We start from the raw sequence: 16,107 nt of genomic DNA on the forward strand, positions 1-16,107 counted from the left end.
CACCAACATCAGGAACTTTACCCAACATTTGTATCAGTCTTTCAGAAAATAAGATGCTTGAAAATGTAATCACTTATGGAAGATTAAAATTCATATTTTGGTACAGATATATGGATGAGCCAGATAAAAAAAAAAAACTCTACTCTGAATCAACCAAGCACATCAAAACAGCCACAAACACAATAACACATTAAACATCTAATCATCCTCACATCAGAACTTGTGGCACTGAGCCATATGTTAAATAGATTAAACAGGATTCTGCTCAGCAAGAGAAACTATGAAAAAGAAACGAGCACATTCATTCAAATGGGACAATGGGTGTGAAACACATGTAGTATGCACACTTGATCAAAAAATAAAAACACAAATGCAAAAAAAACACAATGTTCCCAATATTTTCATAATGGAAGAAAAATCACAATCCATAAACTCGAAAATTCACACAACACACACACATGCTGACAGCATCACACAGAAAAGTAGCAGATGGTACATTATGACTTACACACACAAATTAAGACACTGAGTGCTAAACATACAAAAGAAACAAGTCTTCCAAATAGGATATAAACTGTGCATATCCTCCAATCAAATGTAAGCCAACTAACAATCAAGAGGGATAAAGTCCAGGGCTCAGGAATTTACAAACTTGTGTGTCAAGGTTGAGATATTGTATCCATAGGAATGACATGTGTGAATACTAAAACAACCGTAGAATAAGATATGAAAAGAATCAGAATAAACAACCTTCACAAATATCTTACACAAATGCAAGAAAACTGCCACATCCAGAAAGTCATAGCTGAAAACAAACTTGTGATAAATGAGCAAACACAATTCAATACAGATTCTCTACTACACACATTAAAGGAAGTAATAAGATAAAAGTCATCTCACTAGCATATGCAGCCACATTAAAAAAGTACATATTCTACCTCCCTCCCCCCCCCCCCCTGTCCCTCTTCCACCCAGTCCACCACCTCTCCCCCCCTGTCCCTCTTCCACCCAGTCCACCACCTCTCCCCCCCTGTCCCTCTTCCACCTAGTCCACCACCTCTCCCCCCTGTCCCTCTCCACCCACTATCCTCTCCACTCTCCCCCTCCCCTTCACACACACACACACACACACACACACACACACACACACAGCATAGCATTTAAAAAAACCGTAGTTGGTAATAATATTCGACACTTGCCAACACCAACCAAATCTAACAGTTACAGTGCAATGAAGCCTGGAAACAAACATTTCAAATGGCAATTATGTGAATCAGATGAACAGTGCAAAAAATATAACAAAAGCATATTGTGTAGAACAACATCCATGCAACTTGTAAGTAGAAATTTAATTTACTACTACATCATGCAACTGTTTTGGACCTATATAAACTATATGCACAAACTAAGTTGACACTTGATGTGGTTGCTGATGGGAACGACTAAATGGGAAATGCATTTGCAGTCACTCCCATCAGTCACTGCCAAGTGTCAACTTGGAATGCATGTGTTTTACATCATCCCAAAATGTAAACTAAAAAACATAAACAGAATTGTGTACATATTCCAGGCTATTGAAGATTTCTTGAACAGAATAAAGGGAAATGCATATAGCATGAAGGTTGTGTTTCATTCAGGTGTAATTAGATGGTCCAAAAGTAAAAATTATCAACATATTATAATATTGTATGTAACTGAGGAAGACAGGACTGCCAGCTGCTTGGCCGAGCAGTTCTCGGTGCTTCAGTCCAGAACCACACTGCTGCCTCGGGCATGGATGTGTGTGACGTCCTTAGGTTAGTTCTAAGACTAGGGGACTGATGACCTCAGATAAGTCCCATAGTGCTTAGAGCCATTTGAATGATTTTTGAAGACAGGACTACAGTTGTGTGCAAACATCCTTGAAAATGTGCCTGACAATGCTGTGGTCCTTGGCAGTGATTAACATTTTCACTCATCAGGATATGTTAATTGTCTCTTGATATTAGACCTGATGGAATGCATGTGAACTTAATGGAAAGCTGCAGTGGCACGGTGTAATGTTTAGCTCTCTCTATACAGCTTAAGCGTTTTCGTTGACCTACTTGTTGAAGAATGATGGTTCTGCTTTCTTGCAGTATCGATGTCTTTTGCTAGCACCGGATGCTTCTCCGAAGATTTCACTGCTAGGAAGAGGAAATTTTCACTCTCTCGCTCTCTCTCTCTCTCTCTCTCTCTCTCTCTCTCTTCTTATTTAAAAAATACGCTACTCTTGGAATATCATTCAATGCACCAGAACATATTTATTGCCACTTTGTACAAAAAACAACTAAATTTTATGACGAAAGACAACACATTACCGGGCACCCAGAATCATTTAATTACACATTTTTGAACACAATTAATACATAAGCTTTTATCATGGCTGACTATCCACGTCCAGTCCACGTACTCTCAACAGCAGTTCAATGTCCAATAAACAGTCCCTGTTACGAGTCTCTCCATTTGTTTTTTAACAATACAAAGCTACATTACAAACAGCTGGCCAAGGAGCTTCCGGGCCGTATTTGTTTATTCTTGGCAGGTCACGCTGAACACTCGCCAGTGCCGACGAATTATCTCCCTTCCAGTTTTGCCTGCACAAACAATAAATGGGTGCAGTATCCCAGGCTCATCCTTATGCCCTGCTTTAAAATAATGCGTATTTGAAATGGCTGGAACACAAGTGTCTCCAGACTTTCATAAAATTCTGGGGGTACTACATGTCCCTCCCCTTAGCTCAAACACTCGTTATTTTGCACACAACATATAATTTAATAATTTTTTTTCTTAACACTTATCTTGTTACTTTGTACTACATAAAAACATTAGGTACAAAAGCTCTCTTCCATCTCCAGTATATCATTAAGCTGTTGGTAATATCTTTCATAGATATAGTACTATGATAAACTAATAGTACAACAAGTATTTGCTATTTCCAATAGATTTATCTACTCTTGCTTCCAGGATTGAGAAAAAATAAATCCCTCCCCTTAGCCAGTTTCAAAGTTCAGGTGTTATTCTGACTAGCTCACTTATATAGCCTTAATAACTAAATGTGTTTCGTCCGTGGTTGTAACTTTATTTCTTTTCATCGGGCTATTCGGTCTGCACAATCCTATTATTCATCAGAAATTTATTTGACTCGATACCTCTGGCTTAATATCTGTTTCTTTTTATCGCCATTCATATTACTTTGTACTACTATAGCTATGATCACAGGTGGATATACACTTCGTCCCCCCTTGTTCCTTTAGCTTAAGCTTACTATACCATTTCACTTGAGATGTGCAACCATCATTACTTAGCACATGTGCTCGAGCCCTTCCTGAGCACTACTTCCTCCCTTATCTGTGATGGTTGTTGTATTACTTGTCTGGGTCTTTGTATTTAATTGTTTGAGTGTGGAAGTGTGATCATGCGTCCTGATTCTTCGGCCCACTAAGGTTCCTAGTTGCAGATTTATAGCAATCACAGAAAAGAGAAGGACTTCAGCACTAGAAGTATAGGAATGTGGACAGAGGGAAAGATAGATTGGTACTCTTAAGAGAAGTAAGAAAGGAGATAAAAGAACTGGTTGTTAAGATCAAAGAAAGAAAGAAGACAGCCCCAAAGACAGGAAACCCTTCCCACCCCCCTTCCCCAGGATCCCCACTTCACCGGTACTTAAGTGAGAAACCAGAGGAGGTATGATGTTCCGCGTCTCCTGCAGAACAGACATTCTCACCATCACCTTTAAGTCCCCAAAGAAAAGATCTTAGCAACTCATATGGAACGGCAAATGATGAAGAACCAGTCACACTTGTTTGTGAGGGTTGTATGAAGGGCGTGGTGTGTAGGTCATGTCTGTGCCTATGCTACCCACCCCTTTCAAAATTAGATATAAACCCTCCCCAATCACATCACAGTTTACAAAAAATATAAAACATTCTATAAAAATAGAAATTATATACACTATAATCAAATAGTTACTCAGTTCGTCACTTCAATCTGTATTTCATACACATGTTCAGTTTATGTCATCTACGTATCATTCTTCCTAAACAGTACCATCATATTATATCTCCTGTTAGAATGTTACCCTGTTAGTTTTACCTCATGCTTAGAGGTTACTGTTTATTGTGACTCCTTAAATTAGTCACAATCGTGTAGTCATAATTGGTCTCTCTTAATACTAATATGAAAGGATAGCTTAAGGACTATAAATAGATTACAGGATAGTCAAAGATTTGAAGGGAGTTCAGTGTAGGAAAACTAATGTGGAAGTAACACCAAACCCAACTCAGGAACCGGCGGACATCACTGCACCCGTTGACACAGAACGTCAACGTCCTGGGGGGTTTTGTACATATCCTTGACAAATTTACATTCCCTTTTCCTCTCCCGTCACAGGATCTACTAAATATAGGGTTTTTTGATGCACTATTGATTGAATATGATAAGGTTCTACATATTTCAGAAAAAAATTTGTGTGTTTCTTTTTTCAGTGCTGAACTTCGAAGGTGTTGTTTTACTAACACTAAGTCATCTACATGGTATTCTGGGTCAGTTGCGGTTGCATTGTATTTATCTACCCTTTGTTGGGCGCTCCTGTGTAAGTTTCTACCAACTCTTTCCTGAATTGCTTGGTGATCAGTAGCTTTTTGCTGTGGCCACGTAAAACACTTAATTAGAGGTTCTCCTATAAATGGCTTGCCAATGGCTTCTATGGGCATCATTCCTGTAGACAAATGCGGTAGTTCGTTTAGAATAAGCTCAAAATCTTTCATTCTTTCTGCCCATGAGGTATGAGTGTCGTGGCAATATGTGCAGCACAACCTACCAATCTCTCTCATTACTCTTTCACTTGGGTTCAAAGATGGATTATAGTTGGATATTAAAATGTGTCGTACATTTCCCCAGGCTAAAAATTCCTTAACTTCATGGCTGGTAAACTGAGGTCCATTATCAGAAAGAAAACACCTCAGTTTACTTGTAGCTATAAAATATTCTTGCAAACACTTGATCACGGTTTGCTTATTAGCCTTCTTAATAGGATACAGTCTTACATATTTCGACCAACATTCTATAAGTACTAATATATAAGCAATGCCTCCCTTCCCTTTGGGTATGTGTCCAAAAAAATCGGCAGCTGTAAGGTCATGTAATGCTTTAGGAATAATCGGATACATCTTATACTTTACATGGGTATTATTCGCCTTAGCTCTCTGACAGATGTCACACATTTTAATAGTAGTAGTTACCTTACGTCCTAATTGCTTAAAATAATAAAACTTATTCATGTGAGCTATGCACTTTTTCACTCCAAAGTAGCCATATCCACTATGAATGTACTGTATTAATTTAGACTCTGCTATTTGTGGTATACACAGCTGCCAATAGCTTGACTCTTTGCTGTTTCTCCATAACAAGTTGTGATTTGTTACCTTCCACTGTTCCGTTTCGTTTACCGGTAATGACTCTCTTATACACATGGCATAGATCTCTGTAAAATAAGGGTCATGTTTAATATTTTCCGTTATCGTTTGGGCTAACTCATGTACTTTCCTTGTTGGATATTCTGTTGGTATAAAATTGATCACAAAAACTACCCCAGGTCCTTCTGTACGTTGTAGATCTTTCATGTTTTGAGGTAGTCGCGACGAAGCATCCGGTTCTGTATTCTCTGATCCTTTTATATATTGTATTTTAATATCATATTCTTGTAAAAACAACATCCACCTCATTAGTCTACTGAATAATAATCTACTACTCATTAGGAATGAAAAAGCTTGGTGGCCGGTATATATGTAGATTTCCGAACCCCATATCAAAGTTTGGAACTTTTCTATACTCCACACTGTCGCTAGCAATTCTTTCTCGGTAGCAGTATAATTTTGTTCATGCTTATTTAAGCTTCGACTAATAAATGCAATAGATCTATAATCATAGGTTACTATCTCCCATTCTCCTTGGAATAATTCTGCTGCAATGCTGTAATCTGAGGCATCAGTTGCTATCTTAAAAGGTTCATTCATTATGGGATGTTGTAAGATAGGCACATTTACTAAAGCTTGTTTTAGTTTGTCGAAGGCTTCTTGGGTCCCTTCGTCCCAATTCCATGATATACCTCTACATAATAATCTTAACAGTCTAGGGTCATTCATTTCTTGGCTTTGCACATAGCGTCGATAATAACCTGCCATTCCCAGAAACCCTTTTAATTGTTTAACGTTTCGAGGAGATGGACAGTTTGTAATAGGCTCGATTCTCTCAGGGTCTGGTTTAATGCCTTTTACTCCCACGATGTGTCCTAAAAACTTTAATTCCGGCCTTGCAAAGTGAGATTTCCTTAACTTTAAGGTGATACCCTTGTCCTTAAATTGCTCGAAAGTTTTTTTCAGTGTCCTACAATGTTCTTCCCAAGTAGGTGAAATAATCAAGATGTCATCTACATAAATAACTAGTTCTTTCAATAACTCTCGTCCAATAGCCTTATCAAGTGCTCTTATAAATACTGGTAAGATTTTCTGTCGAACAAAAAAGCAGTATACTTTTTTGAATCGGGATGTAACCAGATTTGCCAGTACCCAGCCGTCAGATCAACGAAGCTAAAATACTGTGCATTCTTAAATTTAGTTAATAATTCATCTATATTAACCGGACAATCTCTTTTGGTTTCAGTACGACGGTTGAGAGTGCGTGCATCTAGCACCAATCTCACTCCACCTGTAGCTTTTTTCACTACTACTAAGGGATTATTGTAGACATTCATACTCCTTTCTATTATGTCTTGATCAATCATTTTATTAATCTCCTCCCAAACCTCTTCTTTAAGGCTTATAGGTATAGGATATGGTTTGCAAAAAAATGGAGTCTCGTCCTTAATCTTAAATTTGCAAACATAATCGCTAACGGGACCTGGATTCTCTGAAAATACTGAATGGTATTTAGACAATATTTTCACTAAATCCGTTTGCTGTTCAATATTTAACACTTCAGATTCACTTACCTTCTTGCGAAAGTCGTCTTGTGGACATGCAGTATTAGTTAACTCTATCTCTGGAGACAACTGAGCTGACGCGGTTAATTGTAAACTTTGGTGTTCAGATATTTGTTTATACACACCGCTGTCTGTCGCAAACTTAATGCAATGTTTATTCTCGGGTTCCCCCACATAAATACAGTTCTCATTGAAATTTAGTATAACATTAAAATCGATTAACCAGTCTAAACCAAACAATGTCTCTATTTATGTCTTCCACTACTAGCAAAGGTTGTCAAAATGTCATATCACTTATACGGCAGTGTGCCAAGGTTTTGTATTTAACAACCTTACTCTTCTTTCTTCTATACCAACTATGTATACCCCAGTTACTGGTAAAACAGGTAAATTACTTTTAGTTTTTAATGTATTAAAGTATTCATTAGAAAAAAGTGATACTTCACTACCAGAATCTATGAATATGTCTACTTTGTGGTTTTCTATCTCTCCTGTTATAAAAGGTTGTGGTGGTGTAGTTATTTTGTTCATTTCCTCCAGCAGTAGCCACTCCTTGGTAGGTAGTTCATGCATAAAGGAAACCTGTACCCTCTTATTTAGGCTTCTCAATGTATTTCGACGACCTGGGCCCCGGCCCTGGGTCCAGATCGCTCCACGTTTTCCTCACGGGTAGCAACCACAGGACGATTTCCAAACGTTGGAACTGCAGTACCCCCTGTTCCACAGCTGTTGCTGGGCACGAATTCCTGCGTAGTTACCGGACCGAGGTTGGACGTTAATGGTCCTCATGAGCAACCCCCCTCTATTTACATTCCTGCTAGGTCGGTGGACTCGGGCAAGATTGTATTTATAAGGCTTTGACTGGTTATTATGATTCATGTTATTCCCCCTAAAATTTGTTTTTTTTTTTCTGCATGCAAGTTCTCATTCCTGTCTTTATTGATTGCATCGAGTGCGTCTACAAAGGATAACAGTTCCTCCACCGTTTTCCACTCACTGCATAGAATATCTTTTCTAGCATAAGTAGGTAGACATCCTATTAAAATTCTAACTAATCCCTCTTCTTCCATTGGTCGATCTAAATATTTCGCCCTTGTCAAATGCCAGTCAAAATACTTGCGCATTGTACCCCAGGCATTACTATAGTATTTAGGATTCCACAAATCTGAGATTGACTTCTCTTGTGCACTTGAGACCAATATTTTTTTTTAAACTATCTCTGAAAATCTTCCCAGATGCGAAGTTTTCGATATTTACTGTGCCCCATTCTGAAGCTTCACTTTCCAAATAACCTACCGCAAACTCTATTTTCTTAGCATCCTCCCAACTTTTAGGTATGGCTTGGTTAAACTGTTTTAAGAAATGTGTGGTGTGTACCTCCCCATCTGGTTTGAATGTCACATTGCAAATCAGTTATCATGTCCTTATTTAATATAATATTTTGGGAAACTGTGCCTTTCTCTGGTTTCTCCTGCATAAGCTAGAATTCTTTCCTCAACATTTCTGTCTTTCTTGGTGTTATCTAAATTGGAAGTTACTCTAGGCAAAGAGATATCAACACTTAGTTTCTCTTCAACCTTTCCTCCTATTAATTATTCTACTTGTTTTTCTAAGCCATTCAAATTTATAAGCTCTGCAGTCATTAACTTTTCTTTGAAGTTCTGTTCTACGGTTTCCACCCGTGATTTGACCCCTGAAATTTGCACCTGTACTAGAGGGAGCAACTTATCTTGTTTCTGGACATGGGTTTTTAGCGTAGTTAATTCTTGTTCGACCACCTCAAATGTAATGTTACATACATTTTTCAAAGAGTTGTATTTTTCATTAAATTGTGTTTCCAAATTACTACATTTACACTCTACATCATATTCTAATTTTTGAACTAAACCTTTTAGATTAGCTTCATTTATTTGTTCTAAATCCTTAAATAAAATATTTGTCTGTTCACTAAGGGAATCGGACAATTCTTTTTTCAATTCTTTTTTCCATTCTTGCATCTGATTACTTACGATATTAACTTGAGCCTCTAGTTTTGTGTTTTGAAAATCTAACTTAGAGTTTAATTCTGTCTTCAGTTTGTCTTGTTTTGTGTTCTGTGATTCATACTGCGCTTTGATAAACCTCATTAATTTGCCTAAATTTGGCCCCTGTTTTTTTATTCCCATAGCCCCAACAGACTCTATGGATTGATGTTCCTTTTCCATTGTGTTTTGTTTTGCCTTTAATCTAGTTATCATTAAAAGTACACTCACTTATTTCCACAACCCCCCCCCCCTCCACACACACTTCACAAACAATCAAAGGTCAGTAGTAGCTCACCCGGCATCGATGGAAGGCAGCGCCGGCACCGGTGTTCGGCGGCGTCAGCGTCGATGGACGGCGGTGTCGGCATAGGTGGATGGTGGCGCCGGCGTAGGTCGATGACTGCGTCAGCTTTTGTGGATGGCTGCAGCGGCGTTGGTGTGATGCGATGTCTGCATTGGTGTACGGCAGCGTTGGCATTGGTGGATGGCGCTGTCGGCGTAGGTAGACGTCGGCGTTGACGTTGGTGTGATGCGACTTCAGCGTTGGTGTGATGCGACTTCAGCGTTGGTGTACGGCGGCATCGGCATTGGTGGATGGCAGTGTCAGCATAGGTAGAAGGCGGTGGCGGTTTTTGTCTGCACCGCTGTTGGTGTGATGTGACTTCAACGTTTGTGTGCTGCGGCGTCGGCGTTGGTGTGCTGCGGCTTCGGCGTCGGTGTGCTGCGGTGTCGGTGGCGGTGTGCTGCAGCATCGGCGTTTTGAGACTAACTGCAGCGTTATGTGATTTTATTGATTCCCTTTATCATTTCACCATTTATCAACACGATATTTCTGGATAAGTTTTGTGGAATTGCTCTCCATCCTCGCTGTTATGGGTTGCTAAGGCAACTCCCAACTGCTTTTTTTTCCTTTTTCTTATAACTCCTTTAATATTTCCCCTTCTTTCTCAGGTCCTTTCTTTATGGTCGCCCCATTCTTGTGGTGGCCTGGTGTAACGTTAAGCTCTGTCTATACAGCTTAAGCGTTTTTGTGGACTTACTTGGTGAAGAATGCTGGTTCTGCTTTCTTGCAGCGCCAATGTCTTCTGCTAGCACCGGACACTTCTCTGAAGGAAGGGGAAATTTTCACTCTCTCTCTCTCTCTCTCTCTCTCTCTCTCTCTCTCTCTCTCTCTCTCTCTTTTCTTATTTAAAAAATAAGCTACTCTCAGAATATCATTCAATGCACCAGAACATATTTATTTCCACTTTGTATAAAAAAACAACTAGACTTTATGACGTAAGCCCACACATTATCGGGCACCCAGAATCATTTAATTACACATTTTTGAACACAATTAATATATAAGCTTTTATCGTGGCTGACGATCCACATCCAGTCCACATACTCTCAACAGCAGTTCAGCATCTAATAAACAGTCCCTATTTCGAGTCTCTCCATTTGTTTTTTAACAACACAATGCTAAATTACTCTTTGAAGCCAGCCACGGAGCTTCCGGGCTGTATTTTTTTATTCTTGGTAGGTTGTGCAGAACACTTGCCAGTGCCAACGAATTATCTCCCTTCCAGTTTCGCCTGCACAAACAATAAATGGGTGCAGTATCCTATGCTCATCCTTACACCCTGCTTTAAAATAACACGTGTTCGAAACGGCTGGAACACAAGTCTCTCCAGACTTTCGTAAAATTCTGGGGGCACTACAAAACTACTATTAAATATGAATGCATGGTATTTGTTCTTTCTGACATGTTCAAAAGAACAGACAGCATGCAGAATCTGCAGCTGTGATACATTACCTGTAAATTGGAGGTGGATGTGGGGGAAGGGGATTATTGATGTGAACTGCATTGGGGTCCTTTCTTGGATTCAGCGGTGATGATTGAAAATGTGAACTGAACTGGAATTTGAACCTGGGGTCTCCTGCTTACTAGGCAGTTGCATTAACCCCTTGTGGCACCAAGACACAGTGTTTACCACAAATGCATAGGCTATCTGATTCTGCACAAGTCTTGATCAATACAGCTGACATCAACAGCCCCTTCCCCTTCCTTTTCTCCCCCCCCCCTCCTCCACCTTCAATTTACACATAGAAATAAAAACCACTATATTATAACTATGCTGTTGTACTGAGTGTCATTGGAAAAGTTGAGAGAATTGTTTCTTACTGTTTTGAAGATGATGGTACTACTCTGAAAGTAAAATCTCAACAATACATTCACATGATCAACACTTTTTTGTACCAAGACTCAATATGCTGCAGATTGGCAATGAATGGTTGCAGCAGGATGGATTCAGTACTCATACATCTCAAATTTCCTTCAAGTGCTGGGATAGGTGTTTCCCAAATGCTTAATTTCTCTATGTGGCAATGCTGCCTGGCCAGTAAGATCACTGGACCTTACACCCTGTGATTTTTTTTCTTTGGGTGCATCTTAAGGCTGAGGTGTTCCAGTACCAGCTTGTGACTTTGTTAGTCTAAAAAATGGAATATGGGAAGAAACTGATCATAGTCCCCAAGAAATGCTCATCAGAGTGATACAGAATTTCTGAAGTTGAATTCAACAATACATTGATAGTGAGGGACACAACTTGAGTGATGGGTTGTTTAAACAGTGAAAAATTCATACTGTGTGGATATCATTCAAGCTAATGCAGCTTCTTTATTCTGATCCATTTGTTTTTTATTTGCACTTTAACTTAAACAGGTTTCTCACTGCAAGGTTAGGGAAGAATTGTCTTCCTCAGGGAAATGAATTGGTCCCAGGCCTCTTCAGTGACCAACCTATATCTCCCAATGTCAGGAGTTTCTTGTGTGCTGATCATCTCACTCTTACCTCACTTTGAATCCATTGAAGATACTACAGTGCAAACCAGCTTGATCCAAAATCCTGTAAGACATAAGTATGTACTTTCCATTTAAGAAACTTGGAAGTCAGTCAGAAATTAAAGGTAGTGTGAGTGTGAGTTGAAGTGTAACAATGTGATACGCAAAGTACTTAGGACTGATTGTCAGGGATCTCTTACTTATGAGAAGCATTGCATGAACACTAAGTTGAAAGTTTCCACCAGGAACAATCTCTTTAAAAAAACAGGCTGGCTCACAATGGGGTAATCAGGCCGAAACAATTTGAATTTCTGCAGTGACACTGTGTTATTCTATTGCACTGAGCACCTGTCCTGTTTTATTTAACTAAAGTCACACTAGGCGGGTGGATGTTGCCCTCAATGACACAAGTAGACTTACCATCTGGCAGGAATAGCTCCATCTTATGTATGAAGAGAAATAGCTTTGATTAAGGAAAAGAAGAAAATGAAGCAGGAGGTAACTTATCCATTACATGAATATGAAATGCTTGGGCAAAGACTGAAATCCAGGAAGAGCTTTCTCAGCACATCAGACATACTCTTTACCACAAATGTAATATCCATTTGTGGAAAGCTAAGAGACCCATTTTCTGGTAAGTATCTGAAACTCTACCACCTGGTTATGACAAGGAATCCAGGGTTATAATGGCAAGATAAGGCTACGACAATGAAGATAATATCAAGTGCAGATGTGGAGATGATTAGGCTGGGAGATGATTAGGCTGTTGAACATTTGCTTCAATGGTGTCATCTGTGTCCAAGTTCATGCATAGATGGGCCTTGGAGAATGCACTAGAAGTGGCAAAGTTGTGTTCAAATTTTATGTAATGTGATGTTTGTTAACTGCAAAACTTTTGCTTCTGACATGAGAATACTAATAATAATTACCATTCTGTATGTCAGTTTTTGTGCTTTTATGTCTGAGAATTCATGAACAAGATTTTTTTTTACGCCGGTACCCTACCAGATACTGTTATTGAGATGAAAGTATGAAGCTGATGTGTTCTGATATGATAAATAGTGTTGTAAACTGAGTGACAGTTGCACAACCACTGCCTTCTCCATAATTTTAATTTCCTTAATCTCTTTTCCATTTTAAAACATGTAGCATATAAATGAGCTTAACATTCAATTATCAGTGATTTTTTTTTTTTTTTTTTTTCCAGGTCAATCAAGAAATATATGCTGTAGGCACATATTCGTATTTGGCAGTTTTAATTGTGATCTTCCTTGTGACAGATGGACTGAGATACAAACCAGTGATAATTTTAACTGGGTTGACGGGAATTGCCACATGGAGTGTCCTGACATGGGGAAAGACCATCCCATTGATGCAGGTCTTTTCTTTTTTTTTAAATTCTAATGCTATAATAAGTGTTAAACGTACAGATCATTCTGTGTGCATATACAGATTAATGCAATGGACAAAAATGAGAAACAAAGATTAGAGTTTAATGTAGCCTAGACAAGGTTATAGAGACACAGTACAAGCCTGGATTAGGTAAGGAAGGGGAAGGAAATTGGCAGTGCCATTTTCAAAGGAATCATCATGACATTTGCCTTGAAAAATTTACAGAAAGCATGGAAAACCTGAATCTGCATCGCTAGATGCAAACTTGAACCATTGTCCTCTGAAGTGTGAGTGCGTTTGGCTAACCACTATGCCACCTTGCTCAGTATTGAAATGAACACTGGAACAGTTGATAATATGAGGGTCATCCACAAAGTATGTTCCGTTTATATTTCTATCCGCGGCAGCACTACGATTGCAGTTCTGAGCATGCACGGAAGTTACTCTGACTCAAGGAGAAGACATGTACACAAGTTTCAGATCACTGCTGCTGACTAATGCTTTGTAGTGCTTATTTATAATGTCAGCCATAATTGAAAATGTTGCCATGTGTGAAATCAGATATGTGTTTTGTTTTCTAAATGCAAAGAAAGTTAAACCAAAGGAAAGTCATTCACAAATCTGTGAGGTTTACGGACACAATGCTATGAGTGATTCAATGGTTAGAAGATGGGTCAGACTGTTCAATGAAGGATGTGATCAAGTGCACAATGAAGAATGAAGCGGACACCCATCTGTGGTTACTGATAAACTGGTTCACACAATTGAAGAGAAGATTAAGCACAACCATAAGTTTACACTTAGTGCCCTCGCTATGGAAGTTCCGCAAATCTCACGATCACTAATTCATGAAATTGTTACTGTAAAACTGAAATTTCGAGAACTTTGCTCACATTGGGTACACAAAGTTCTTACTGAACAACACAGAAAACAACAGATGGGCAGTGCACTTCAGTTTTTGACACGCAGCAATGATGAAGGCGATGGTTTTCTTTCTTGGATAGTCACGGGGGATGAAACTTGGGTATTGTACGACACCACTGAAACAAAATCTCAGTCAGGGGAATAGAGGCACACTTCATCCCCAATGAATGTTGAGCTTAAGCAAATCTTGACACCTCAAAAAGTCATGTGCACCATTTTTTGGGACAGAAAAGGCATTTACCTGGTTGATTTCTTACCACAAGGCCAAACAATCAATGCACATGGTTACTGCGAGACTGTTAAGAAATTGCATCGCGCAATACAAAACTAGGGCCAAGTTTTACGATCAAAATGTTTTGTTTTTTTCCACAATAATGCCCAACCTCACATGGTGAATGTGACGAAACAACTCTTATGGGAATTTCACTGGGACGTGTTTGATCATCTTCCGTACAGCCCGGACCTCGCTCCTAGTGACCTTCATCTCTTCTTACACTTAAAATCTGTCCTTGGTGGTCAACACTTCAACGATGATGACAACCTGAAAGAACTTGTTACCACATGGTTGAATACACAGGAGACAACCTTCAATGAAGAAGGCATACAAAAACTTATGCCACACTATGACAAGCGCCTACAAAATTTAGGAAGCTATGTAGAAAAGTAGTATAACAGTTGTAGATTTTTGTACAATAAATATTTTTTCTGTATCTGTACACATTTGTTTTATGTAACCAAACAGGACTTACTTTGTGGACATACCTCGTAGCATGTATAGTTTCGTCTGTGTCACTCGGGTACTTGTCTGCTTGAATACTGTGTCTCCATGTTCAGTTAATCAACATTAACAATATTTTTCATTATTTTCAGGAAGTTGTGTATGATTTTACTTAGATAGTCTTCTTTATCTCCCTTAATAGTAAGCTAACAAAAGAGTTAACATATATATTTTTTTAAATTTTATGATATGGAGTTTATTTAACTGATAAGTACAAATACCAGCGAATGTTTCAGTTGTGTGAAGAGACAGGAGGGTATGCAATTCAATACAATTTAACAAAATGGTAAATCTGAAGGTACTTTATTCAGCTGCTGAACATATTGGGGGAGACTTAAATGCTAAAGTTTTGATGTTAAATCTTGGCTTCACATTTCATTTAAGAAATGTGTCGTAAGGTTAATCTCATCCTTTCAAGCTTTATGAATTTTACTAGTTAAGAATGCTTCATGACTGGGATACTAAATTGTACAGAGACAACTGAACATGTGTACAGTTGGCAAAACAAAACTGTTCACATAAAAAATAACCAACAAGAGGAGCGTGCCTATTCACCGTCACTGATTTTGTCCTAATTTTTGGTATTTGAAGGGCTTATTCAGAAATGAAGGTGACAGAAGTAGGAGCTGCTGAGAACCAAGAGTTTAGGAAAAATAGCATTTTCAACATAGGTCAGGTGAGACATGGGCCATTTCAGTTAGCACAGTTTTTAGACAGCAGATAGCACACAGGAAGTGTATAGAATGAAAATCTAAGGACCAGGAGAGCGGGGGGAGGGGACGGTTGAGACCCTTTGGGTAAACTTTTTTTTCCTTTTTAATTTTTGCATTACTTACACTGCAATAAATCGAAATAATGCTCAATATATTGTATTTATTAATGTAGGCAAAATAGAATGTGGAATTGCAAATAATTTCCCAGAAAGGACTACACTTATATCATACACAAGAACTATGCAAAAAATTTTGTGAGAAGGGGTAGTAATTGTGGCATACAGGACTTCATATTCTGTTAGTCTCATTTTGACCTTTGAGCAGCCCTTGGCACGTGCACACAAATGATACGTTCCCTTTTTTATGATCAGTATCATCCCAGTACATGTAAATCATCAACTGTAAAATAAGAAAAGAATCTAATTCTTTATAAGAAGTCCTCATGTATGTGTT

At 38.7% G+C, this 16,107-nt stretch overlaps 1 protein-coding gene across 8 annotated transcripts in view; it reads left to right on the plus strand.

The window, feature by feature from the left end:
• LOC124776255 (thiamine transporter 1-like) overlaps positions 1–16,107 on the plus strand; it is a 562,692-nt gene that overhangs the window by 225,264 nt on the left and 321,321 nt on the right. For 7 of the 8 annotated variants that reach the window (XM_047251128.1, XM_047251132.1, XM_047251135.1 and 4 more), the window contains exon 3: positions 13,055–13,225. In XM_047251128.1, the coding sequence (XP_047107084.1) occupies positions 13,055–13,225 (171 nt within the window). Of the gene's footprint in view, positions 1–11,773; positions 11,914–13,054; positions 13,226–16,107 lie in introns of those variants that run through there. The other variant, XM_047251131.1, reaches the window with a different exon arrangement.

The sequence above is a fragment of the Schistocerca piceifrons genome, chromosome 2 (genome assembly GCF_021461385.2).
Source record: "Schistocerca piceifrons isolate TAMUIC-IGC-003096 chromosome 2, iqSchPice1.1, whole genome shotgun sequence".
In the NCBI taxonomy this organism is placed as follows: domain Eukaryota; kingdom Metazoa; phylum Arthropoda; class Insecta; order Orthoptera; family Acrididae; genus Schistocerca; species Schistocerca piceifrons.